The 26244-nt window shown below is 33.0% G+C and overlaps 1 protein-coding gene across 2 annotated transcripts in view; it reads left to right on the plus strand.

Annotated features, from left to right (window-relative positions):
- NCAM2 (neural cell adhesion molecule 2) overlaps nucleotides 1-26244 on the plus strand; it is a 285518-nt gene that overhangs the window by 210493 nt on the left and 48781 nt on the right. For both annotated transcript variants that reach the window (XM_084530898.1, XM_084530899.1), the window contains exons 12-13: nucleotides 9354-9527; nucleotides 24303-24422. In XM_084530898.1, the coding sequence (XP_084387024.1) occupies nucleotides 9354-9527; nucleotides 24303-24422 (294 nt within the window). The remainder of the gene's footprint in view (nucleotides 1-9353; nucleotides 9528-24302; nucleotides 24423-26244) is intronic.

Here is a 26244-nt window from a genome sequence, read left to right on the forward strand (position 1 = left end):
CAGTTGATCTTCGTAAAATAGACAAATATAATTTTTCTTTTAAAAAACAACAGATTTTGATGTGGCAAGATTTTATATCATACAGAAGATACATTCTTCTTCAGTAGACAACTTTTTCATTTACTATGTTGCAAATCTGATTGTCCTTTGGTAGCTACATGCTACACTCTACTATTAGCTCTTCCTTCTGCATGTTACTTAGTCCCAAGTAAGTCCTAATTTCCTGCAATAGATTATTTATATTCTGCCTTACAAAACTCTCCCCAGTTTAAGGAAAATCACAAGCTAATTCATACCCCAAACATTTTTTTGTTTGTTTTATTTCATTGTGTGTGTATGAAAAGAAATTGTAGAAAAGAACAGTTTGTAGAGTCTTCATTCATGTTTATGATCATTTACTTCATTTGTCCCATTTATTTCAATGGAACCACTTGAACACCTTTCCATAAAAAGACTAAAATTATGACTGTAACAGTTTATCTGTACTACTTGTAGCTTTAAATATATATATAAAAAACTAATACTTCCTGTGACGTTCAAAATTAAGGTAGTAATAGAAAAGCTCTAAATTTTAAAGAAAAACACTATTAACTAATTTCTCTACCAACTATTCTGTCTCTAGTTAAGAAATCTCAAGACTTACAGAAAGTTAGTGTTGATTTGAATAGATAAACTATAACTATTATCTGTATGTTATTGTTGTCCCCCTTTAATCTAGGAAATAGACAACCCTCTAGAAACTAACGGCCCAATTTTGTAAATATTTGTGACTGGCATAGGATTTGTAAACTTATATTAAATCCATCAAATGAGGACTGCACCTAATCCCCTTATTTTAGCCAGGTTACATCAATTTCTCTTCAGCATGGCTTTCTCTTTGGGGCAACGCATCTATCTATTGATTCAGCTGCAGCATTTGCTCTGCTTGTTCTTCTGCAGTGCTAGGTGCTACGTTGGCCTCTGGAGTATTATCTCTAAGGCTTGATGCATGTGGCTCCACTGGAAAAGAAAAGCAGTAGAAGGGCAGTATCTTCTGAGAAAAAATTCTCAGTTCCTCTCAAAAACAGAAAACTTGGCGCTAGAATTCCTTTTTAAAGCTGGGAACATAGATTCTAGAAAACAGAAGGAAATATCCCTCAGGTGTCTTACCTCAGAACAAAAGAAGATGAGAAAATGGAGCAATTGTGCCAATGGAAACAGAGGCAGTCAGATTCTGGTTACTGCTATGCACTGTTTTTTTTATAAAGAGGTATATACAAATGGTAGCATCTCAGTAGATATCTTGTATCTCAGTAGATATCTTGTATCTTTGTATCTGCTGAATATTTCCTAATTTTTCAAAACAAACAATAACATGTCACAACTTAGTGATGCTACAGGATTATTTTAGCAATATATTTACATATTATATTATAAATATCATATATTTAGCAATATATTTATTTCTTGCTTTTACGCATAATTAAATTTAATACAAAATAATTCTCATTATTAATTGAAAAGTAACATGGTATTTTGATAATACATTTTATTTCAGCTAATTCTCACGAGAGCCCCTGGAAATGCGAACAAGAAAAAATAACTCCATACAGGCTGTTTTGGCTTTTTAACACAGCTATGTCAGAGATGTTACAGATTCCAGTTTTTCAAACAGCTTACTATTCTCTATTTTGCAATAGCTTGTTTGCCATTTTTCAGTCAATTCTGCAGAAAACGTTATCAGCAATTTTGAAAGTTATGTATTGGGGTTGTAGGCAAATAAAGGTAAATTGGTATATATTTAGTGAAACTGTAACAAAGCATTATGGGAAGCTATTATGTTAAGTATGAGATGTATATGGACATTCTATAACATGAAATGAAAAAACAAATAGAATAAATGCAAATTCTGTAGTAATTATGGTGAACATGTATCCTTAATACATTGTGGTATTGTATTTATGTGAGGCTTGAGGGTGTCAGGACTCCATTGTGCTGAATAATCCTTACTGCAGTGTAATGCATAATACACACTATCTTGAAAGACTGCATTTGTACCTAAATAGACTCTTTTGGTGGGGAAAAAAAAAAAAAAAGCAAATAAAACATGTATTTCACTGCTTCTGCATTTAAGCTAAGATCAACTGGAAGTATTTCACTATTTCTGCATTTAAGTTAACATCTACTAGAAATAAAAAATAGTCAGGAAGATAGAGGATAGAAGCATCATCATAATTACAGGAACAAAATGCTGAACAAAAGCCTTCTTCCTTCTACCCCTGTTGTTTTACTTCAGTAAATCAAGAAGTCCTAATGACTGATATTTCCCAAATAAGCATTTTTTTTCATGCATTTAAATAGAGCCTGGATTTCCTTGTCACTTTGATTGTAAGTACTAATGCTGGGGTGTAACAGACTACTCCAATAGATCTGTCAGAGAAAAATAAATACTTTTTCCAGCCAGGAGATTGTAGTAAGCAAAGTATCCTGCTAGGGCAAATTTTACAATTAACAATCATTTTACTGAATTGTTTTCTCTTAAAATTCTGCAGGAATGACTTAATGCTTCATGTTTTGTTCCATTTTTCTGCTTTTTTTTTTTTTTTTTTTTTTTTTTTTTTTCCAGCAGATTCAAACTAGTGGTTTTTTGTTGTTGTTGTTGTTTGCTTTTTATTACTACTAGTTAAAACATGATCATGTGGCACGATATCATTATATTTTTACTTTTGCCCCTCCTTAAGAAATATGGCTTATTGGTGACAGAAAAAGATTTCTTTCAAAATTTAGATTTGCAACCATAGTGATGTGTATGACAGAACTATACCTGCTCACTGTAATTATACAGAGCTACTAAATCAGCCTGAACTCTGGATACTGTCATTTAAATCTTTCACAGAAATTGAAGAACTGCAACCTATTCAAGGTTTTACACTGAAAGGTGCCATTACTTGCAAAATGCTGAGAATCTTCAGTGCTTATTGAAGGCTTATTTACACGTGCTCAGCACCTGACTGGTAGTGATCAACCCTTGAAAATACCATGAGTGACATCCTCTTTTCTCATTGCTTAAGCATTTAAATTGGTGTGTGAGTAACATGTAAATTACGAGAAGATCCACAGTCTTTTTCATTTCCTGCCACTGCAAATGAATTGCCTCACATCACATCCACAGCTTTTGTTTTAGAAGTCTACTTATACTCTGTTTTTTCTCTATGACAGGCTTAGGCTTTGACAAGCAGGTGAGCTTGGCAGATTGTCCCAATGGCTTTCAGAGCCTGAGGTGAGCACAGATATTCCTAGATTTGCACAGATCAAGTTTAGTTATAGATAATGTCAAATGTCAGTATGTAGTTAGATTATATTAACTAGTAAAGCATTTTTTCCTTTTTGTTGAGATCTCAGTATTGTTATTTCAAATGCTTTTGGGTAGATTATTAGAAAACTGTATGGCTATCAATGATCTAATACAGTGTTGTTGGAATAGATAATTTACTATCTTAAAATGGTAAATGTTAAAGTTATGACACAGCTAAACTGGATTTTTTTTTCAATTTTTTCCTTTAGATATTGAAGTGTATTTTGCACATGACAGTATAAAGATAGACTGAATATATCCCTAAATGTAAACCATGATTCACCTCCAAGGCTCTCATGGTCTTAGTTACTCTAGACTTTCCTTTCCCCTTCTTTATTCTGGGACAGCAAAGGGGTTGAAAGTTCAAATGAATCGTTGATTTGCCTTTTTGCCTCAGTCTTTCTTTCAGTCTTTCTTTCTTTCAGCACATAGGAGAATACTTTTATTTTTGATGAAATTTGAACATCATGCACATCATGCCTGGAACTGCAGCTATGCACAGAGACTTACAGTGACATAGTGTTAACAGCAACAACTTGGCAGAAACCACACCAATAAGAAGTGCATACAGTTTGCAAATTAGTTACATCATACAGCTCTGATGATGAATTACAAACTTGTCTTGCTAAATCATCCATTTCATGTTTTTCACAGTTTACTATAGAATACCAAGGATCTTACAGCATTTAGGAAGTGGTAACACTTCCTAAAACTTAATGTTAATGGTAACATATGATAAAACTTAAAGAAATGAGAGATGCTATATCTGTTTCCTTTCTAAAGCAATGTTACAGAGAATCAAAATGGAAAATTAAAATGCATATGATGTCAGTAGACATTGAGAATTCCCAATTAATCAAATTATCAAATATATCTTAAGTCTCCTGTATACACAGAAAGTCAGTGAAGATGGGGATTAACGACATCAAGAGCAAATGAAGACATAGGAAAGACAACAAATGAGCTTCACAGAAATTATATCCTGTAAATAGTTTTATGGAATCAGTTGATGTTCAAGATTTAAAAAGGTTGATCCATGTACAAGAAGTACAACATCAAATTTAGCAGTTTACTGATCTAGATTTTTGGTGCTGGCACTTTGGGACTGGTTAATGGATGTTGTTCCTTGTTTTTCCATATATTCCTTTTTTTACAGGTAAAATAAAATTAGAGAAATGGGACTTTGTTTTCCCTGGAATATAACACAACAATACAAAAAAGGAAGATAGTCATGTTCTGTGCCAAAACAGTGCTTTGGGGTCTTACTGACTGTTTTAAAATTGCTGGGCTGCGTTTTTTTTTGTTTTTTTTTTTTTTTTTTGTGTGTGTGTGTGTGTGTGTGTAACTTTTACCTTGCTGCTGCCTAATGCCCATTTACCTTCATAAAACATAGGCAGATCTAAAATCTAGATCTCAGCCCTAAACCTTACCGTGTGCATCTTCCGTATCAGCATCAGCTAAAGGAAATGTAATAGTAAAAAGCATCATAATGTATTCAATAAGCATGTGTGTGAAACTGTCAACACTACAATTGTTTTTGCTTTGTGTGTGTGTATCTTATTTTTATTTACTATTTATGTATTTACATGAGAGCTGTGGTCCTGATTCCTTATCCGTTCCTTATTTTTCCAGAACTCCCAGTGATGTGATAAAATAAATTTATGGTAGTTTTCCCCAATCAAAGACATCAAGGCAAGACTGGCACTTATCTGGACATTTAATATATATATTTTTTTCCGTTTTAAGGATGCAAAAGCATGAACTATTTCACCAAGATCTGTGACTCCAAAGATGTACTCCCTGCTGCATCTCTTTCCCTGCTGTGCTCCTGATAGTACTTATATTCAGCCTTTAGACTACTTTCAGTCAGTATATATGCCAGATGTATGGAGTCAGGAAAAGCTGCAGAACTGTAGTAGGAATGTGTTGACAGGAGATAATGAGACAAGAACTAACTGGAAGATAAATCTCTGACCCCACAGCGTACTCCCACACCATCACTTCTTTCCTCCATTTATACCAGGACTGCTAAACTCCCAGAAATAAAATTATTTTCTTCCATAAAACTATCCAAAATGTAGCTTGAAAAGAAAATCTCTGGTGATAAAGACTGGTCATTTATTGAATGGGTTGAGTAAAATGTAATAGACTTGAAAGACTATTTACATAGCTGTGGAGATAAATATGTACTCATAATTCCATGTGTATTTCTCTATCAGCTCTAGTACTGTTCTTGGAACTAAACCAATTTATACTTAATTAAGGCCAATGCATCACAAAGTTCATTTGTGCTAACCAGCTTTATGCACTGAGTACCTTATATATTAAGCGCAATTTTCCACTTAATATTTTAGGGTTTTAAGTAATTCTTTGACATCATACATTAGCAGAGAAATAGTGTGGAAAGAACACGAAGTTGACTAAACATCTGAAACTTTTTTTTTTTTTTTTAAATGATATTATAATTTATAGGCTGTTGTTCAATTATCCCATGTTTTGAAAGCAGTTTAACAACACCAAAGATATCAGCGGAACTTCTAAAGATGCTATACCTAAATCTGTCCTATCGTTAAATGATAATATAAGAGAAATCCCACACTTTTCTACAGTATAGTACTTCAGCTTACATCCATAACAGTATATGAAAAAAAGTAATCACTGCCCATAGCTAAATTCTTAGGAGATTAATTGGTTGGTTTGGTTTGGTTTTAGAAAGTAAAAGAACAAGAAGCATCCACAGTTCTGTCCTTCCAGGGGCAGACTTCAGTGTACACAACCTTGCAAATTATTCTTTATTCCTGCTAAACATTGAGCTAAAGCCTTACAATTCTAACAGAAAAATCATGGCACTGTTCCAGATAATTTCAGGTGACAGGGAAGAGAGAGCTCAAATGCTGAAGTGTTTAGGTAGATCAGGACCAGAGAGCTGTTTACTTTGCATGATCAAATTCACGCTCAATAGAGAACTACTAAATTAGATTCAGTTCATTATGCTGCTAATGATCTTCTTTGGGAAAAATGTTATAGATTTACCTAATCTGAAGGAGTTGGTAGGTATTTCACACTTTTTCAATGGAGTCACTATTATTTGTTTCTTATTTTGACTAGGAATGTGTATCCTGTTATATTTTCTTCAGGTGATTAATTCTTTCTTAAAATAAAACACTGATGTAGTTCAACTCTGAAAATTGTATAAAAGTTACCTTCACATATATGGGTAGCATATATATTATGGGATGCATATATAAAATAATATTGTGGATACATTTAACAATGAGTTTCAAACACATAGCATTATGCTAGTTATGCAAAATATTTTACTGGGTTTTCACTGGAACTTTATTTTTTATTTAATACCAGATAGAACCATATCTTCATTTGGCAGAAATTATTCTTGAATCTTCAGTGAAGAATGTAAGGTTCCTTAAGGATGTCTGCTTCCTATGCCATGTTTATTATAGTTAATCATATGCAGACATAAACACACAAGGAAAAGAGATCTCCTTTTGAAATTCAGGAATAGAATGGATATGTAAATAAAGTGTATTTGATTCACACCATTGACCAAAAAATTGTTTTGATCCAAACTGAAACAACAGTGAATTGACTCATAAAAAGAGCATACAAAAAGTAACATGAAACTAATCTCAGTGAAATTAAATATTCATTCAACCTTATACAAAATAATTTGTTCCTATTTTGAGCTCTTTTAACAACAGAAAAGGAAGTAAAGGTGTTTAGGAACTATTCATAATACTGTAGATATCCATAGCATCTTTTAGCTCATAATTAGTTAAGGCCATTCATCTTCAGTACTGGAGAGCCATATTCATCTCTGCATGCAGGTGGTATCTGCATCTCTCATACAGTACTATGCTACTTTACTTTGGCTATCCTGGCCTGCTTTGCTGGCATAGTTATGCTGGATTTTTCCCTCTCCTGTCAGAACAGAATGAGAAGGACAAAAGAAGCTGTCCACTGGACAGTACTTAAGTTACTAATGCTAACAGGAAAAAGCTTAGTGCTCTCAGCTGTAATGAGAATCTGGAGGAGAAAGGTCAAAATTTGGTTCTAATCCTTATCTGCTCCTGAATTTGGGATCAATGATTACTTAGCAAGCAACTCACAGAACTAGTTTTTCTTGTGAGTGATCATTAAAAAATAAAATAAAAAATTTTCAACATACTTTCCTTTTCTTAGAAAACAAGCCACCTTTTGATCAATTTTAGTTTAAAGTATGGATATTTTGATTACCTATGCAAAGTATTAAGCATCCTTTTCAAAAAAGATTCAAAACCCAGTTCTCTTTTCTCCTTGATGTATAGCTTATTTGGTTATATTCTGCCATGTTCTGTTTGATTCATGTTCTATGAATCTTGAATTCCTTTCTGTAGAAAAATACAACTTCAATAAGAAGGGTGAAAATGTCCTGCAACATCCCATATCCTGGTGATAGAAAAGCTTCCTTGAATAAGAAGGTATTTGAGGGTTTGAATCCCTCAAGATGAGATTTGCATTCTGCTCAAATCTTCATGGATTCATTTAGTTGTCTTTAAGTAAAAGATATGAAAAATACATCATTGTAAATACATCTATGCTGTTTTTAACCCAATGAGCACCAAGCATTGGAGGTTTCAGGAGACCTGTAGTCTGAAATGCTAACTGCCAGAATTCACAGAGATATGATATTAGCATTCAGACACTCTGCTAAGAGATTTTTTTTTCAGGAAAAATGTAGATACCAGATTATTGAAAGGTTAGATAAATCAGAGCATCTTTGGCAGGTGTCCTTTTCATGAGAATTCATGGCCGAGTGTGTCCTAAAACCCATTCTTAATATTTTATAACAATTTTTGGCTCATTTTCAATCAAGTACCAGTACTGGCTGAAGTTCAGATTGATTCTTTTTTTATTCCCAACAGCTTCCTGACAGCCCCTGAATACAGACTACATTTTATGTAAATGGCTCAGTACCCACTGATCGAATGATCAGCTTTGGCTCAAGCTCTTGCTTTTCTTTATAAACATACTTTCCATCCAGAGAGACAAAAACAATATCAAATCTGTAAGTGGATATGCAAATAAATGTCAAATGTATTAGAAGAGAATATATAAGTATTTCAAACCCTTGATTCTCAGTCCACAGAACAAAGAATTCTTCGTAGTATTTTCAGTACACATTTTTGTAATTATAACATTTTATAACCTAGGACAATTAGAAAAGTTAGTCTTTTGTCTTCTGTTTGATAGATCGGTCATACACTGTAAGAGTAAGATAATGTTTCTGTTTCAGAGGATGACCCTAAGGTTAATTTTTCACCTTTATTTCATATCTCATTTCATAGCATTTCAACAGTACAAACACATGCTTTATTTTCCTAGTTCTATTCTACTTTGAAAACAAAATCTTTTAACCTATTTTGTAAATATTTCTTAAACTGAAAAGAGGAAAGAAACCTTCTTTTAATATTTCTTGCTAGTAGGTTGGAACCCAGTCTATTTAAAAAAAAAAGGGGGGGGGGGGAAGAAAAAATATATATATATATTCAGCTGTGTTTTAGATTTTCATGAAAATGGCCAAATGATTTCTACAGCTTTTCGTCGTCGTCTCATTTAGAAGAATTCAGTCTCTGAATGATCTATTTAGCCAGAACTGTTCCTGTTGTTAAATATGATTTGTTTGTTATTCTCCTTTACATAATTATATAGTAAACTAATCAATCAGCATTTACATTTGCCTCTGACAAAGTTAGCTATTAAAAAAATCATATTATAAAAGACAGACAGAAAAGAAAATGTTTGTCATGACTTTACCATACAATAAAATTAATGTAGCTTTCTTACAGCTTCATATTAGAAAGCTAAAGTTGTTTATCTAAAGCAAACATTATTTCATCACATTCAATATTTTCTTTCCCCTTCAAGATGCTAAGGACACTTCCTGGGGTAAATTATCAACTGTTAGTTTAGGTCTGCCTAGTTGCTGTTGATTATTAAATTGATGTTTGTACTTTTCTAGATGTGCCATCAAATCCTTATGGAGTACGGATTTTAGAGTTGTCACAAACCACTGCCAAAGTTTCATTCAATAAGCCAGATTCACATGGAGGTGTGCCCATTCATCATTACCAAGTGGATGTAAAAGAGGTAGCCTCAGAAACCTGGAAGATAGTTCGCTCCCATGGAGTTCAAAGTAAGTCTACAAAAAAATAAATTGAAGTATTTTAATTGAACGAATATCAAAGAAAAAGAATTCAAGTGTGTGTTAATTGATCCTTTGTTTCTTCATTATTCCATTTCTCCATACATAGTCCAGTGGTTGTATCTTCACGTGATGTTAATAAAATCAGACCTTCTAGCACCAGTCAGAACCTTGCTCTGATCTAATGTCAACAGCTAATTTCTAGTTTTACATAATTTTGGTGAACAAATTTATGATTATTTCACATTTTTTCATTTTCCTGTCAAATAGAGACAAAGAATATATTTGAAGCTATAAATTTCAAAGATAGTAGAAGTCACAGAGGAGTTAGTTTGAGAATATGCATTACATACGCAATTAACTTAAAATTTTGAGTAAGCTATTACGTGATATTTTATCCTAGGGATTAACTACTGATTTTTAACAACTTAGCAATTTTTCTACATTTCTACATCTTCGTTATATCTGTTTCAAAAGCATATCTATAAAGTACTGTTCAACAAGTGATGCATTGTATACATTTGTTAGATATTATATTGTTTTCTATCTATTGTATTGGTAGGGATGTTATAAATGTGTCCAGTTCATTCCCAGGTCTATGCCTTCTTTTCACTTTTCTAAAGGGAGAAAATAGTATAAGCGTCCTAGAATAGACAAGAGTTATTTGTACATGCCCAAGGAGGGTATTTAGAAAGATTAATATTAACGAAATACTTTTACCGGATGAGTAATCCCCTGCATATTTACCCTCCAGTGTTTTTAACAGGTAGTGCAAGCTAAAGCAGCCCCAACGGTCTTATGATGTATACAGCTAGAGATGAATTGCTTTGCAGCTATCACCACTGTGAGGGGAGAATAAGTGTAGGATATGATCTAAAGTGATGATGATAAAAATGATAAAAAATGATAAATGATAAAAAACTTCTTTCTCTTTCACATCCCATCATTCACACACAAAAAAATCTCCAATTACAAAAAAAAATGTTTCAAAAAAACATACATATAATTAACAAATATTCAAAGAAACATGACTTTTTATTTTAAAAATGTGTATTGTTTTTCTTAACAATACACAATAAATTTTATTATAAAGGTAATAACTAAATCACTAATTTAGCACTAATTTTAGTTCAGTATAATGTGTATTTTTCAGTACTAGAAGACCAAAAGAAGACAATGTGTTTCCCCTAATGGCAGGACATGTATTAATGGATATTGGTGTACCTCTTCTCTTTTAATGTTATGTTTTGGACCACATTTGAGACTTTTTTTCCCTTAGCTGCTTTCTTCAATGAATTGGCAATATATTTCTCTGATAATATATATATATATGTATACTTTATATTTCTCTGAATTTATCTATGAACTACTGTGATAGAAAAGCTACTTCAGAATTTATTTGCTAAGCAGGAGGCATCTTTTGTAAAATTTGTTGATTCTACACTACATAATTTGATAGCGAAATCAAAAGGGATCAAAAAGGCATTTATCAGAAGCTTTTGCAGATATTCCATTATAAGTTAAAATTTTGTTTTATTTGTAACATATTATATGGCCAAAACAGAAAATAAATAAATAGATAGATAGATAGATAGATAGATAGATAGATAAAAGATTAGTTGCCAAAGCAAGGACTGAACAGCCCAGAGCAGAAAAGGTCCTCCAAGATGGAGACAGCAAAAAACAGTACTAATGTATTTTTTATGACAATACTGTTAACTGTAACAGGAGTCTTTCTGAAAAAAATCATCCTTTTCCTGTTTCCTGAGAGGGTTTCAGCAGGTCTTCTAAAACATCCACTTAAACCTCTCTTCATTCTTTTTGGGCATATTTACATTTTTATGCTAGGTAACACTGAGATATCCTCTTCTGAATCCCTATTTTCAGTTCACAAAAGCGTTTTTAATGAAGCTTTTATTAGAGTGAAGGCTTTTAATTTTTTTCTTTATCCTTCCTTAAGACACTAAAGATACTTGTAAGTCTTTTGAATGATAAAAAATGTTACATGCTTTAGAGGCAGTTTCTCATTGTGCTTAAGTAGCTAAGGACCACTTTCCTGCGATACCTCAATACCTGCTTGGCTGAGTGAGGTTTGAGGTTTGAGTTTAGACTACATGTAGTTAGTACTCTGTGTTACAATTTGTAGTTCAGTCATCATAATTTCTATACTTGGTCAATATTCTTTAATGGAAACAAAATCACTGTTTTTGTCTGTTCAAATTTTTGAGACAGGTTTATGGTTAAGATTCAGATATAAGCACTTTTACACAGGTATAGTTAACTGCTTGCACAAGTCGAGTAATGATGCATATATAATGTATGACTCATTATTTTTTTCCTAGCAACCAGTGATAAACCATGCTGCAATTTCACAGGATTGCTTTTGCTCAGATTGATTTAACTCAGGAGCAATAAAACAGTACTGCAGCCCTTTCTTGCCACAGTGTAGGCAATGTGTAAATTCCAAGATTGTCTTTAATGGGGAAAGGCAGAAGATCATACATGCTGGAGAAAGTAGTGCCTGAAAGACTGTTAGTCTTCCAATACAGAGACTGTCAAGGCTGAAGTGGGTCTTCTGGTCCCCCTGTGTTGTGACCAGGTGGAATGTTGTAGTTGTCTTCATACAGTCAATAAAGAATAGCTATAAACTGATAAAATGAACAAAAGATATATTTTTAAATGAAACAAACATCATGGCTACAGAAGTTAGTTTATAAATAAAGTGTTAGCAAATGATTGATGTTTCAAAAAGTTTTTGAAAGGAATTGCTACTAACACTAACAAGTAATTAATTTTCTCATAATTATGACCTAATAGCTATGTATAAAGCCTTCTAGAAGTAGGATTATAACTGTTTTTATTTATATGAAAAATCCTAACTGAAGCTGTTAGGCCTTCTTGCAAGTTTAATTAGGAAAATTAAGCAATATGAAATGAATTCTGTACTAATCTGTTCAAATAGCTTGCAATTTGTTTCATCTGAGATGCTTGTTGCCCATTTCTTCAAAGTCTCCCTCAGAAGTTGGCTTTTATCTCAAGTTGTACTAGTTTGGAATGTTTTCTGATCAAATTAAGGAGAAAATTCCAGAGTCCTGGAGCTGTATCCAAGAATATCTGCTTCCCTATTCTCTCTCCTTTGTCTTTTATAATGAAGATTTCACTTGAAAAGCTGCACTGATTGCAGCTATTGAAGGAGAGCACAAAAAGTGAAGCAATCATTCTGATACGCAAACTTCAGGCTATTTAGGGATTTAAAAGTCATAATCAACACTAGCATAGTTTGCCAAGAGATCAGCGAGCAAATGGTAGACAGATTTTTCTGTTCTTACTAGATGCTCTGCTGAATATGAAAATTGTCTTGTTACAAGTACGCTTCAGCCCTATAGTCCCAGGGTATGGTCCACAGGCCAGGGCTCTGGAGGCTTCCAAGGGCGGCCATGCAGGGTCTGCAGGCAGGCCCTGTCCCACCACCCCACCAGCTGCAGAGCCACTCAGCACCCCATGAGTCAGCCCCAGCACCTGGCACCTGGCACCGGGAGCTCCCTGATACCAGGGCTGGGCCTTGGCTAGGCCAAGCCAGGCCGTGGGTCCATATGTGGGTCTGGATGGTTTGGCCCATGGCTGGGCAGGGCAGGGCTGCGGGGGGAGATGGAGCCTGACCCATCAGTGGCCTGAGCCTGGGAAGGGTAGGAAGGCCCATATGTATATGACTGAGTATATGACTGATGAAAATGTGGTGGTTTTTTTGTTGTTGTTGCTGTTGTTGTTTGTTTGTTTGTTGTACATACAGCTCAGGTTTTTGGGTAATGCTAGTGAACTTCAGTTTTTGTCTTCAAGCAAGGCTTTTTGATAGTCTTCAGATAAGCAGACATTCTTTCAAAAGACTTCACACTTTCAAAAACTCACACTGTATGATTTTCTGCTGAGATTTCAGAAACGCAAATAAGAAATTCTTATGTTAAAATATAACAATTGCTTATTATTGCCATGGAGAGGAAATCTAATATATAGCTTAATTACCATTCTCATGTACTACATCTTACACCGTAGGTTTTATACTATACCCTTCATTGTACTAATGAATGAAATTGGACCCAGTTTCTTATTAAGGACTTTCTGGTAGTGTAACAATGCTTCACCATTAAACTAGGAAGAATGTCAAATGGACATCTGAGAGATAAGAATAAATTAATAATTTTATTAATGGGCCCAATGACTACGTAGAGTATGGCAGCCTAGTTTGTAGATCAAACAAATAAATTGCAAATATTTTGGTAGGGTTAGTCAGCATCCAAAATTGTTGTAATAGTTAAAAATCTTCAAGACATTAGCATTTAGTGCAAGCAGCAAAAGCAGAAGGAAAAAATGCTCATTAGCCTCTTACAGTGGGAACATATATTTTTAGTAAGTATTTGAGACATTCAATTCCTTGGCATTGCTGTCAGGTTTGGCTCTCTATGACAAGAATTTTCATCACATTCAATTCTAAAATGACACTTTCTATTCCTAAGGAGTGTTTCTACATTTCTGGAATATCACGTGTGTACTCCAGAAATTTAGAAGTACATGACGTCTCAGAGATTTTTGGACATTCTAAATAATGTCATAAGTTATAAGAAAAACATTTCTGGCTTGTGAATTCATCTTTACAATCTGGTTCTCCATTTAGCTGACCCACAGGCGAGAGCTCTAAGACCACTGAAAAATTGGATGAAAAAAAAAAAAAAAAAAAAGCAAACCACCAGAATGTGTTGTAATTCTATACCGAACTTGTACCACAGCAAATGATATGCAATATGGAGAATCTTAAAATTTTACATTGATTATAATACTGTTAAATTGACTTGAATGAGTGGTTTAATTTAAGAAATTGTCTGTAATCAATGGGCAATAATTTATTGCAGTAAAAATAAATTGCATAAACTATTAAAAAGCATCATTCCCTGTATCAGATATGATACTATTGCTGGATTCATGGGATCTTTTTTTCAAAAGAAGCTATGTTTATCTTGATTCAAAATTAGTTTTCTCAACTTAAAACAGCTCTGAAAATTATCAGAATGTGGGACTGCATATATATATTAACAAGCTAAAATGATATAGTTTGCAACAATAATAAATTGTGTGAATAAAAAAGCCCTTAATTTTAATAAATCTTAATTCTTGGGATAATATGACACGATACAATTTGCAATATGTCATAAAATTGAAAAAAAAAAATGTTAAAGAACAGGTGCAACTTATAAGCAATATAGATTACTTTTAAATGGTAAGAAAAAAAAAAAACTTACTCAAATTAGTTTGTGTGTATGCCTGCATGTATGTTAGTTATTCATCCCTCTAATTCTGTCTTTATACTACTTTTGGCCTCCATCCAGCTTAATCTTGGGTTTAAAAGTCTTGTGTGGATGGAAAAGTTGGATTAGAAATAAATATCTCAAAGTAAATTACATTGATGGATTAGAGAGACTGGAATGTGAGAAGCGTAAAGGGAAATCTAGGTTTAAGTATTTCAGGTTTTTATACAGACGTGAATCATCAGGAGAATGAAATGTACTTTTCACATTCAAAGGTGAATAAAATGTCATGAAAAGTAAAGAAAACCTAGAAAATTTACTTCACAACAGCTCATTAGGAAGCATGATTTATGTTGAAGGTTTTAAAAAAGATGCAGATTTGAAAATTTATAGAAAGAAATGCAAGATATCTTGTTCAGAAGAAGTGTGTATTAAATACGTCTAATAAAAATTTCAGTGGAAAGTCAGTTAATTATTATTAACAGTTAATCAGTTAATTAACACCATTTTTTTCCTGATGTTCCTTTATTTCCTTGATTTCATGTTTTTTCCTGCTTTACTGACAACTCTTGGCTAGTCCCTGTTTAGACCTTTTCAAGCTTTGGTACACTCTCAAGTAGATTTGCAGTGAACATGCTGATCCGATATAAAGGTCTTGCTGATCTGGCTCCTAAGTGTAAATCTTGTTAAGAAAAGCGTTGTGCAATGCAATATTAGATGTGAATAGCTGATAAGTGAGATGCATGGTGCAGCTGCAAATTTTGCCTTTCAAATCAGTATTGTATTCATTTGCATCCGTTTTACATTGCCAATCTGCTTACAAAAAGGTAAAGCACATTTATGGAATATTTATGCATATACAAACTTCATCTACATTTTGTAATACAAAACAGCAGTCTTCTTAGAGGACAGAATATTCTCTAAGTATTGTCAAGGTCATTGAATGATGGAGTAACTATGAATGGAGTTTTCTTTCTGTCACACGAAATGGTTAGCAACAAAGAGATAGCACAGCCCTCTCTCTGTTACATTTCATAATATCATTAAATAAAACTGGTTTTTGTCAATTCTCTCCCTACTCTTCATTCTCCTTTGGTGAAATGAAGTGTAGCATGTAGGAAGGGGATAGGGAAGAAAAGTTATGAATGAAAATAATCTTTGCATATAAGAAAAAAAAAAAGTTCAAGTCATATTGATGTCAGTATTGAGGTCTTTGTTTTCTTGCAGTGGTGAATGTCATTATAAAACATCTATTTGAGATCACAATTTAGCCCTTTTGCTTGTCACCCTAATTCAGGGTTGATGCCAGACCTTGATATAAGGCAGGGAATATATACACCATCTTTTAAAAGTTTAGGTAAAATCCAACAAAAAGGTACTATTTAGTCTCATAATGATTGGGATCCCCGGGATCCCCTTTTCTCCCTAAAAGAACCTCTTATTTTCTTGGTCATCTTCCAGTAAATAGTGCTTTTAGCTGTGATGTGTGTTCAAAAAGAGAAAAAAATGGGATGAATGAAACAATGTAAATGATCTTAATACGAGCCTTAATTGCCCTTCTGCAATGAGATTAACAGTCATTCCTCTATTGCATAATGCAGTATAGTATATTCACTCAATAAAGTACTACTTACTTTAGAGGACTTAATTCTGTTGTCTATGTGTTCATATCACCAATAATGTATCAGTGACCTAGAAATTTTTGTTATATGAGAATTTTAAAATTAATGTCTACAGAAAATAAATTTCATTTATGGAAAGGTTTAACTTCATCAGATTTTATATTTAGCAGTAAATCTGTGAATTTTGTGTAATTTCTCCTATTAAAATTGCAGCAATTACAGTCATAAATATTTGATAATGAACCTTCTTGCTGGTATACTGAGAACATCAGTCATATGCTAGAAAGCATTTTGAACAATACCTTCTTTTTTGGGAATATCTGGTAGCTGTCCAAATCCCCATTGATTTTACTCTATGTTTTATTGTCTCGTAAAAAGTACTAATTGTAGGCCTTTGCAAGTGGCTGTCTGATCAGTGGACTTTAAAATTAAGAGGTGTAGAATAGTTTTATAGCAGAGAAGAAAACTGGATTCCAAGAACCAAGGTATCATTCTTCTTAATTGTATAGAATCTGGTTTGGACTCCTGCCTGAAGCAAGACTGGTGCCAGTTTTGAATCAGGTCAGGCATGGCTTTGTCTGAGTCAGTCCAATCTCCATCCTTGGAGATTCAGACAAAGATTCAAGGATGGAGATTCCTCACCCTCTTGTTTTGGTGTAACCTCCTCAATGCTTAATTACTCTCCCATTGATCAAGTTTTTTCTGATGTATGGCGTGGACATGCTAAAACTACAACTTATAATTGTTGCCCTTATTATTCTCTTCGCCACTGTTGAGAAGTCTTACACAGCTGTTTGTATTCCACTGTGAAGGGACTGTAGGTGACTGTTCAATCACCCCTTGGCATTCTTATCACCAGACTAAATAAGCCTCAGCATCTACTTCTTCTAGAAATTTTCAGAATAGTTATGTAAAGAATGTTTGCTTTTGCAAAAATTGCACTAAAAACATTAGCATTAAAACTAATACAAAATTTAATAGTATTGTTTCCTGACCTACCCTATCTTGCACACATATCGGGAAAAGGGCATGGAAATATCTTCAAATGTTCTTCAAGAAAAGAAAGTCCAAAGAACAGGAAGAACTGAGATTGATTATAGCTGCCAGATTTAACTAAATAACTAGATAACTAAATCCTAAACCCTCATCTTCCATATCCTGTTTGAGTGATCTAACCAAAGGTATTGGTTCTGTGTTTGGGCAACTTTCTATGGTATGTTTTCTTTAAAAGCCAAAGTCATTGAAGTGTCAAACATGTTTTCAGTGGGATAACAAAAACGTTTTGTGTCAAATTTTAAATGAAAGGACTGTGTTTTTTTCTTTGTAGCAGGAGATTTAGCCAAACATAATTTGAGGATTTCAGTGTAGGTAACATGCCCAATTCTTGGAGATGAAGAAAGGACAAATGAAAGTGTACAGCTATAGAAAGCAACAGGATAAACTTAAAATTAGCATGATTTTGTTTCTTTTTAAGCTAGAACTTGTGTTTAACATCTAAATTCTATGTTACTGGAGTTAAGAACCAAAATCCACCAAAAGTAAATCCTAGTTGCACAGGCTTGTTGATAGGACAAGAGGCTGCCAAGTACAAGTGGCAGAATTTGTTCTAGAACATTCTATATTCAAATAGATCCAACACAATAATTTAAAAGAAGATATCCTGATAATATAGTAATATATTTTGTAAGCCTGTGGCCTAAAAATTTTACATGCCTACTTGCCTTTTTTTTTTTTTTTTTTTTTTTGCTTAAAGCATTTGAGAAAATGCATCAGTTGATAAACAGTTCGTGCAAGTATGTTTCTATTTTGAATCAGGTTATGTGAACAATTTACTGGTATAATGATCCATCTCAGTAGGTTTTGTTCCAGAAGTGTTTCTCTGAGGATTATTTTTTTTTTCTGAACTCTGTGCTATGCTGTGATTTCGATTAAATACAAAATGAAATTTGCTTTTTAAAAATATCAACTAGAAAATTAACTTGGAGTTAGAAAGTCTTCTAAAGACAACCTATTCATTGCTACATTGTAAGTGATGTAAAATGATAAAATCCTTCTTCTGAATTCGTGTTTGTTCAATATATTATAAACTCTGTTGTCAGTCTACTAACGTGCTCTTTTCTGAGGAGTTTGTAGTGCTTATTTTGTTTTCATTAATGTATAGCACCGCACATTTTATAACTATAATTCTCCCACCAGATTATTTCATTTTATTAGTTTTATTTCAATAAAAATAGGTATCAAAGTTAATCTTCTGGATGGCTATAGGTCTATGATCTTCCTGGTTTAATTTGTAAACCCAGCATCTCAGAATCCTAGCCAATACAATGCAATATTTGGAGGAGTTTAGCAGGGTAATTGTGTTTTGAGGTAATTGTGTTTTATTTTGTGTATTCACAAAATATTTTTACCAAGTGCACTTTTAATACCAACCTCTGCGAAGTATTTTATAATGAAATAATTAATTCTGTAACATGAATAATATCTGACCTACAATATTATATATCTTTATTCACAGGTAATTAACTTATATTCACAATTAATTAAGCCACTACAACCTTTATTGCAAAGGAATGAAATAATTATATGTTATAGTGCAAAGACAGATAATGATGACAGAGTCATTCTCTCTGATTTTTAAAATGGTTGTGTGCTTTTCTGAGTATACATATCAGGGTGTGACTTAAGCCTTGATCCTGTCTCCATAGATATTGATGGAATTTTTGCCAATAATTTTGGTATCAGTGGGAATGACTACCAATATATACATTTTTTTTCCATATAATTTACCACTTGAAATGTTTTCATTATTATAGTTCTTTTTTTGTGTGTTAGTTGAATTCTGACATTTATAGCCAGATGTTGAATCAGTATTTATGAAATTAATTGTTACTTAGGCAAGGCAGACAGATGGAACTGAGGCAGCGTGACTATTTCTGCATATGAATAAAAATGTTGCTTATTGTGTTGCAAAAACTGTTTTTATGTTGTTTTTCCTGTATTTCTCTGCCTGTGGCAAGTTCTAACTTCATTTTGCCAACAAGTCTGTGATCTAACTCTGTAAGCCTCGGGTAGAAAAATATCTTTTATGCCCTTCCTTCTATTGTGAAAACATGTAAATTAAACAAAAATATGTCACTCATGCCAAGGAGACAGGTTCAGAGAGAAATTCCTCACAATGTGTGACATCTGCAGATACAGGATGCATTTGTACAGAACCTTAATACTATGCTACCATAGGTTACTCACTGCTCTCCTCCCATGTCCTACTATCTTGGGTTCCTCACTGCTCTCCCCCATGTCCTTTTTCTTCTTTTCTTAAAAGAAATTGAGTTATCTCCACAAAGAGAAAACTGTTTAAGGTCCATGAAAAATGCTATTCATTTTTTCCTCTGAAAGAGATTCAGGTATTTCCAGGGGACTCAGGTTTTCCTTGAGATAGTCAAAAATGACTATCAAAAATAAGTAAAAGATGCAACAAAATTTAGCTGAATCGAAACACTGCACTTATTAACCTGCACTGAATTCAGTCTGCATAAGTAATGGAGGGAAACTAGAGGAAAACTAGACTAGACTAGAGGGAAAGAAATAAGAAAAATCCTTCAAAGAATCTGTAATGCTTCTTTGACAGAAATTTTGCACTGCTGCCATTATCTGAAATATTTATTACTGAAGATGATATTTCAGCATGATGTGTCTCAGCTACCGTGTTTCAAAATAAATTTATGTCCTACTTAAGTTAGAGCTGTCATCCTCAAATAATTGAAATCAAAACTAGAAGAAGAGCATTTTTCTATGCAACAGGTAGCTCTCCAATGGTATTGATATAATATTTCTGTTAATTAACCTCATGTAAGATCTACTTTGGGATTAATGTAGTGTAACTACACTATTAGTTCCTCAAACTTCCTTACTTTGGTGGTGGCTTATGTAATATATTGCAGTTCTTAAAGATTTCTGAGCCAGATTTCCTTTGGTGAAAACACAATTTAATATACCAGGCATTTCCCATCTAATTGTTTTATAATAAGGTAATGTAAACAACCTACCACTAGACTAGAAAAGAAGTTGTTGATTTTTGTTTTGTTTTTACTGAGTCGGATTTATGGTACAATTTATTTCACAGCAAATCATCAGATATCATTTTCGTATGTTTCATCTTGGTAGCAGTTAATATTCTGCAATAAAACTTACCTATCTGAAAAGCTTATACTCAGCATTTGAAATAGTTAGACTATTAAGTATGGATTTCTGAATTTTGGTCTATCCATTCTATCTAATATCTAATATTCAATTTTTTGTGGCTTTTTCTTTCTTTTTTTTCTGTAGTGCATTCATCCTTTAATGGTTTAGATCTGCTTGCAAGTTAGAAAACTCTATATAGTAAAAAGCAAGGGCTTTATTTTTAATACTACATAATCTTTATGTTTCTTGTCACAGACCAAGTCAGAATTAATTTTTCTGTTTGGTGAGTTTTAATTCTCTGTGGTTGTTCTGGCTTTTTAAAAATAATTTGCTATAGAACTGAAACACTATTTCTTGCATAACTTCTCCAAATATATATATATATATATATATATATTTTTTTTTTTTTCTGTTTTAAACTCTCTATACAGTATAAGAAAATAAAACCATAATACTGGTAACTTGCTGTGTCATGATCTCCTGCAAGAGTACCAAGTGATTTTCAGCCTCCCTATCTATCTTCTTAAAAATTGAAAGTACAAATGCTGTTGAGCAGCATGGTACTTGAGCTCTGCAATGCCTACAGAGTTCAGAAGAAAATCTTCTGTTTTTCCTTCTAATAGGAGTAGTTCTTCCAAGTCTACTCTTCAATGTAACTGTGAATAATCCCAGAAAAATTAAAATGGAATGCTTCAGAGAAAGCATGAAGATGCTGTGATTAGGAAGACAGTATAAAAACAGAATCAGATAGATAGAGGAAGTACAAAAAGACTCAATGTGATTAAAGAACGTCAGTTCTTTGGGATGTGATGTATGCCAGTGAACGTGCCAATGGCATAATTCACACATATGTTATGCAGTGGACTATTTTTTTCACATTCATATACTGAAAATGAAATTCCCATATTTCTTTCAGAATATGATTTGAAATTTTACTGGCAATTACTTCAATGATCATTGAAAACTGAAACATCCATTGTGGCCAGGACTATGGGCTCCTCTAAGAGTTTAATTTGCATATGGACAGATGAGTACATTGATTTTGTAACAAATAATACAAGGACAGGTACATCTCTTAAAAAAAAAAAAAAAGGCAAATTATTTTATTAAGTATTTGCTTTCATTCTAAACATATTTCAAAAATGTAAAACACTTAATAAGCAGTGAAAACTTTCACTGCTCTTAGATTACTTTTAAACCCTGCATTTTTGTGACATAAAATGGGATAGTTCCTTAATCTTTCTCAATTATTCTAGGTTTTCAACTGGAGTATTTAAAGTATTCTGATCAGTTATGGTTCTTTGCTTTGCTTTCCTGGAGAACATGCTTATAACTTTTCTCCTGTTTATAAAATATGTCCACATCATGTCATCGCTGATACCAAGTGGTTCTAGTTTTTGAGGGCATATTATGCCATCAGATTTAGTTGGGTTAATTTCATAAATGTATTTGTAAGAATCATTGTATCCAGACACATAGTGCTGTTCAGGGGATTATAAAGTAGACGCTAGTTCTTTAAATACTGCATATATAAGTAATTTTATTCATTTAGATGGGCCCCAGGAGTCACTCAAGTGTTTATAGAATTGGATCCTTAGGTTTTATGTAGTTAACACGTTCGTGTTTTATTAAGCGTAGACTCATATCCATACTTTGATGTTATTTAAATTTTAAAAGCATTTACAGTAACACTAATTTTTAGTATGCCCTAAGGTTTCTTTTCAATGAAATTATCCAGCCTTGGAAAATAATCATGGCTGAAAAGCAAGCCAAACACAGCTACTGCTTGGTTGAGGTTTTAAATTCCATCTTACCATAGCTGAAAGTTATATGTCATAATCCTTCTCTTCTCCAAATTTGATTCTTATTCTCATGGTGGTATTTTGTTTTTTCACAAAATGGTTATACTTTATGGTTTGATATTTTTAAATCTCTTTAAAATGATTGCGTGCTGGAAAGCAAACAATTCTACTGTTTTGTTTACAATAAAATGGTTATTATTTTTTCAGTGGCAAATTCATGCAAAGTGCTCATAATAAAGTGTGAAATGTGGAAGTTACTGTTTTTCAAAATTTCATTAAATCCCTTTAGCTCCACATGTAATGGGACCTGTGTCTGCTGCAGAAACAAAATAAATAGAAATTCTAGTAAATCTGGAGTCAAAAGAATGTAAGAGTGCTGACAAATAATTCTCCTTTCATCAAATATAGAAAAGTAAACGTAAAGCAGCTGTTGAAATACTACTTTATATTGAAAAAAAGTAAGTAGTTTCCTTAAAAAACTGAGAAAGAGACTACTGGCTGAAGTTCTGTTTCCTCTTGTAAGATAACACAGCATCCGCTTTTCTGGGTAAGACGAATATTGTTGTGCTTCAACTAATGTCCATCCAGTTTATGTCCATTCCCTGATATGAATCTGACATCTGGGGAGTTGAGAGCTGGCAAACAGCAAGCGGTCAATTTCTGTGGAGACAGCAAAAGGAACCTTTTTCGCAAAGACGGGGTAATGGTCCAAGACCTCTTTATGGATCTAAGTTTCCATGTGCATATTCAGTGTTGGTATTAGTAATTTACATTACTATGGTAATGTGCAGTACTGCATTCCCATAGAGGATCTTGGAACTCAATATCTTTTTTCTGCATTTTCTTTCTGGATTTGTTGCTATGCGTTGTCAGCAACACTTTTCTTAGAGCTGTACAATATTATTTTGGGGAACATTCTCTGCCTCTTTTTCTGCTTCTGATGGCATTCACAAGCAGTGTTCTAGTGACATGTTCAGGTTCTGTGAAATATTGCTGCCAAGGCTTGAGTCTTGATTTTTGAAAGCATGGTACTTACTGAAGAACATGTTAGGAAACTTGGATGGTTGGACTTGACAATCTTAAAGGTCTTTTCCTACCTAAATGGTTCTGTGATTATGTGAAATCACTTGAGGAGTAGAGGAAGGGATTGTATTGTCTCCCAAGTTACAGGAAAACTGTAAGACCAAAATTTGAACACATTTGCTTCCCAAAACACTCCTTTGTTATAATGTAACATGCATTTCCATACACCTCTTCCTGAGTATCTACGAACATACTTAATTCACTTTCAAATCCTTAGTAGGTAACTTGGAACTTTTCCTTTGATCATCATAAGCACCTGTCATTTTAGGTTGAACTGTCTGAGCATAGCACCACCAGTAATTCACTATAGCTGCATCCAGGAGTATAGACAAAGGATGGTTATTACTGCTCTCCAGTAAGGGAGAACTGGCAAGTCATGAACTGTTTGCATATGGCTTGAACATGCAGCAGATGCCCATTGCCAAGTTGGAGCCAGATTTGTGTCTCCTGTGCTCACAGTCTGAACACAAAATAGCAATCCCTCATCAAGCTCCTTAATTATTGCCTATGACTTCTGTAACACTGACATCAAATTCCTCCAGAAGCCTGAATTTCTCATTCACAACGTTTGCATGCAGATGAAAAAAAAAAAAAAAAATGGTACTATTAGCACTCAGAAAAACAGCTAAGTTTGAAACCACTGGAATTGAAATCAAACTATTTGAAAATTGGACTCCGAGTAAAGCAGGTAAAGCAAAAAAAAAAATAAAAAATGTATGGCTTTTTAAAAATGCATTGCTTCATCAAATTTTGTTTCTGTATTTTTTCCCTTTCCTTTAGCAATGGTTGTTCTCAGCAATTTGGAACCAAATACAACATATGAAATCAAGGTAGCTGCTGTAAATGGAAAAGGGCAAGGAGAATATAGCAAAATTGAGATATTTCAGACCTTACCTGTCCGTGAGTAATACTTGTGCTATTAAATAAAAATGTAAATTCTTACTTGAGTATGTTGCTAATAATTTCAAGTATGATTCACTGTGGATAATATGGTTTACATTTTTACACTGTGAAGCAGCATATAACATCAGTCTTCTCTATGTTTATGAAATTTTGTTTCTCTTATCCTCTCCAACAAATAATATGAATTAAGTTAAAATTGGATGGACTTAAATTATTTGTATTTTTGAGACATAGACAAATCTTCATGTTATATTCAAGAGCACAGAACATGAGATATACTAGATGAAGGACTTTTTCTCATTTACACACAGAGTATTACACACATCTGGGAGAAATTAATTAGCCCTTTCTGGAGACATTCTCCCAGCAGATCATGCTACTACAAGTTTTGCAACTATCAAGTCTAAAACAAAAACCTTAAGCTATAGAAAAATAATAAGAATGCATTGTTTTAACTATGATATGAAAGTGGCAAATGATACAAAGCCAATTCAATATTTATAACCTTTAGAGACAAGAAATTCAGATTTAACGATTAAAGATTTTAATGAAAATTATTTCCCCAAATTAATTTTAAACAGAAAAGAATAATTAATAAATGAAACACAGATGAAGAATTAAAAATAAAGGACCTACAGATAGCACTGCTCAGGTAGATACACGAAAATACATCAGCAACTGGTTTCAGAGTAAGATGTTACTAAGTATAGCTAAGAATACTGCCCCTAATGGAATGAACAATAATAGTCATGCAACTAGAAATAACACAAAATATTTCTATGTTGTTCTGTGTCAATATTCATATTGGCAAGTTTCTACTGTCCAAAACCTGTAACTTGTCAGTTTTCAAATTTATTTTTGTTTAAAGAATATGTATATTCTAAATATACTATATGACAGAATAATTTGCTATTATTCATATAGCATATTTGCTATTATTCATATACTTGGTAGAAAAGCAACAGAAATTGATAGAACTGATTACATATATTACCTGACAGAAAGCTAGAAAAATCTGTGATGAGATTTAAATATATATTTTTTTTTCCCTTGACAAGAGATAAACACAAATATAACAAATATTATAAATGCTTCTAAGGTAACAAGATATCTCTGGGTGAAAACCTACAAATATTTTGAATAGAATGCAACTACGAGGTGTTAATTTAGGACCTCATTTGAAATTTTACAATAGGCATCATATGTAGAAATTATAATTGGTCTGTGAAATGTCATTAGCAAAGTGATTAAAGCTGGCAATTAACCCATCAATTGTATGTTTAAAATTATTTTTCTCCTTCCATTACAGAGAAATTTTTTCTTCTTTTCAAAATGTTATTCTTTACATTCATTCTTTAAATAGACTACTTTAAAAACATCTAATTTTGTCTTGACACAGTTACTGAAAAGTCAACTTATCTAATACTTATTACAGTTCAGATCTGGAATATAGGACTAAAGCTCATGCTTAATGCTAAGAATGCTTTTCTGTGTTACTCATAAATTTCAGTGTGAGTAGCAGCTTACCAGCCTTGCTGAACTGATGGCTAAATCATTTCTGAAGTAAATTACATTTGAAAGTGTAAAAAGTCAGAAAGTCTCAAAGAATCTGATCCCTCTTTCATACTTGATATCATTTTGTTTCCTTGTGTGAGATTATTAACCTAGTTTAGAACACACTTTAAGCAAAACATTTAACACACGTTCAAGAAACTCTACAGAATGTGGAAGAGTCATGCTGATTTTAAAGATTTTGATTATAGACAAGCTCCCACTAGTAATTTGAGGTTGTCACTGCTAAATTATTTTTATCCACTTT

The sequence above is a fragment of the Aythya ferina genome (genome assembly GCF_964211825.1).
Source record: "Aythya ferina genome assembly, chromosome: 1".
NCBI classification, from domain to species: Eukaryota; Metazoa; Chordata; class Aves; order Anseriformes; family Anatidae; genus Aythya; species Aythya ferina.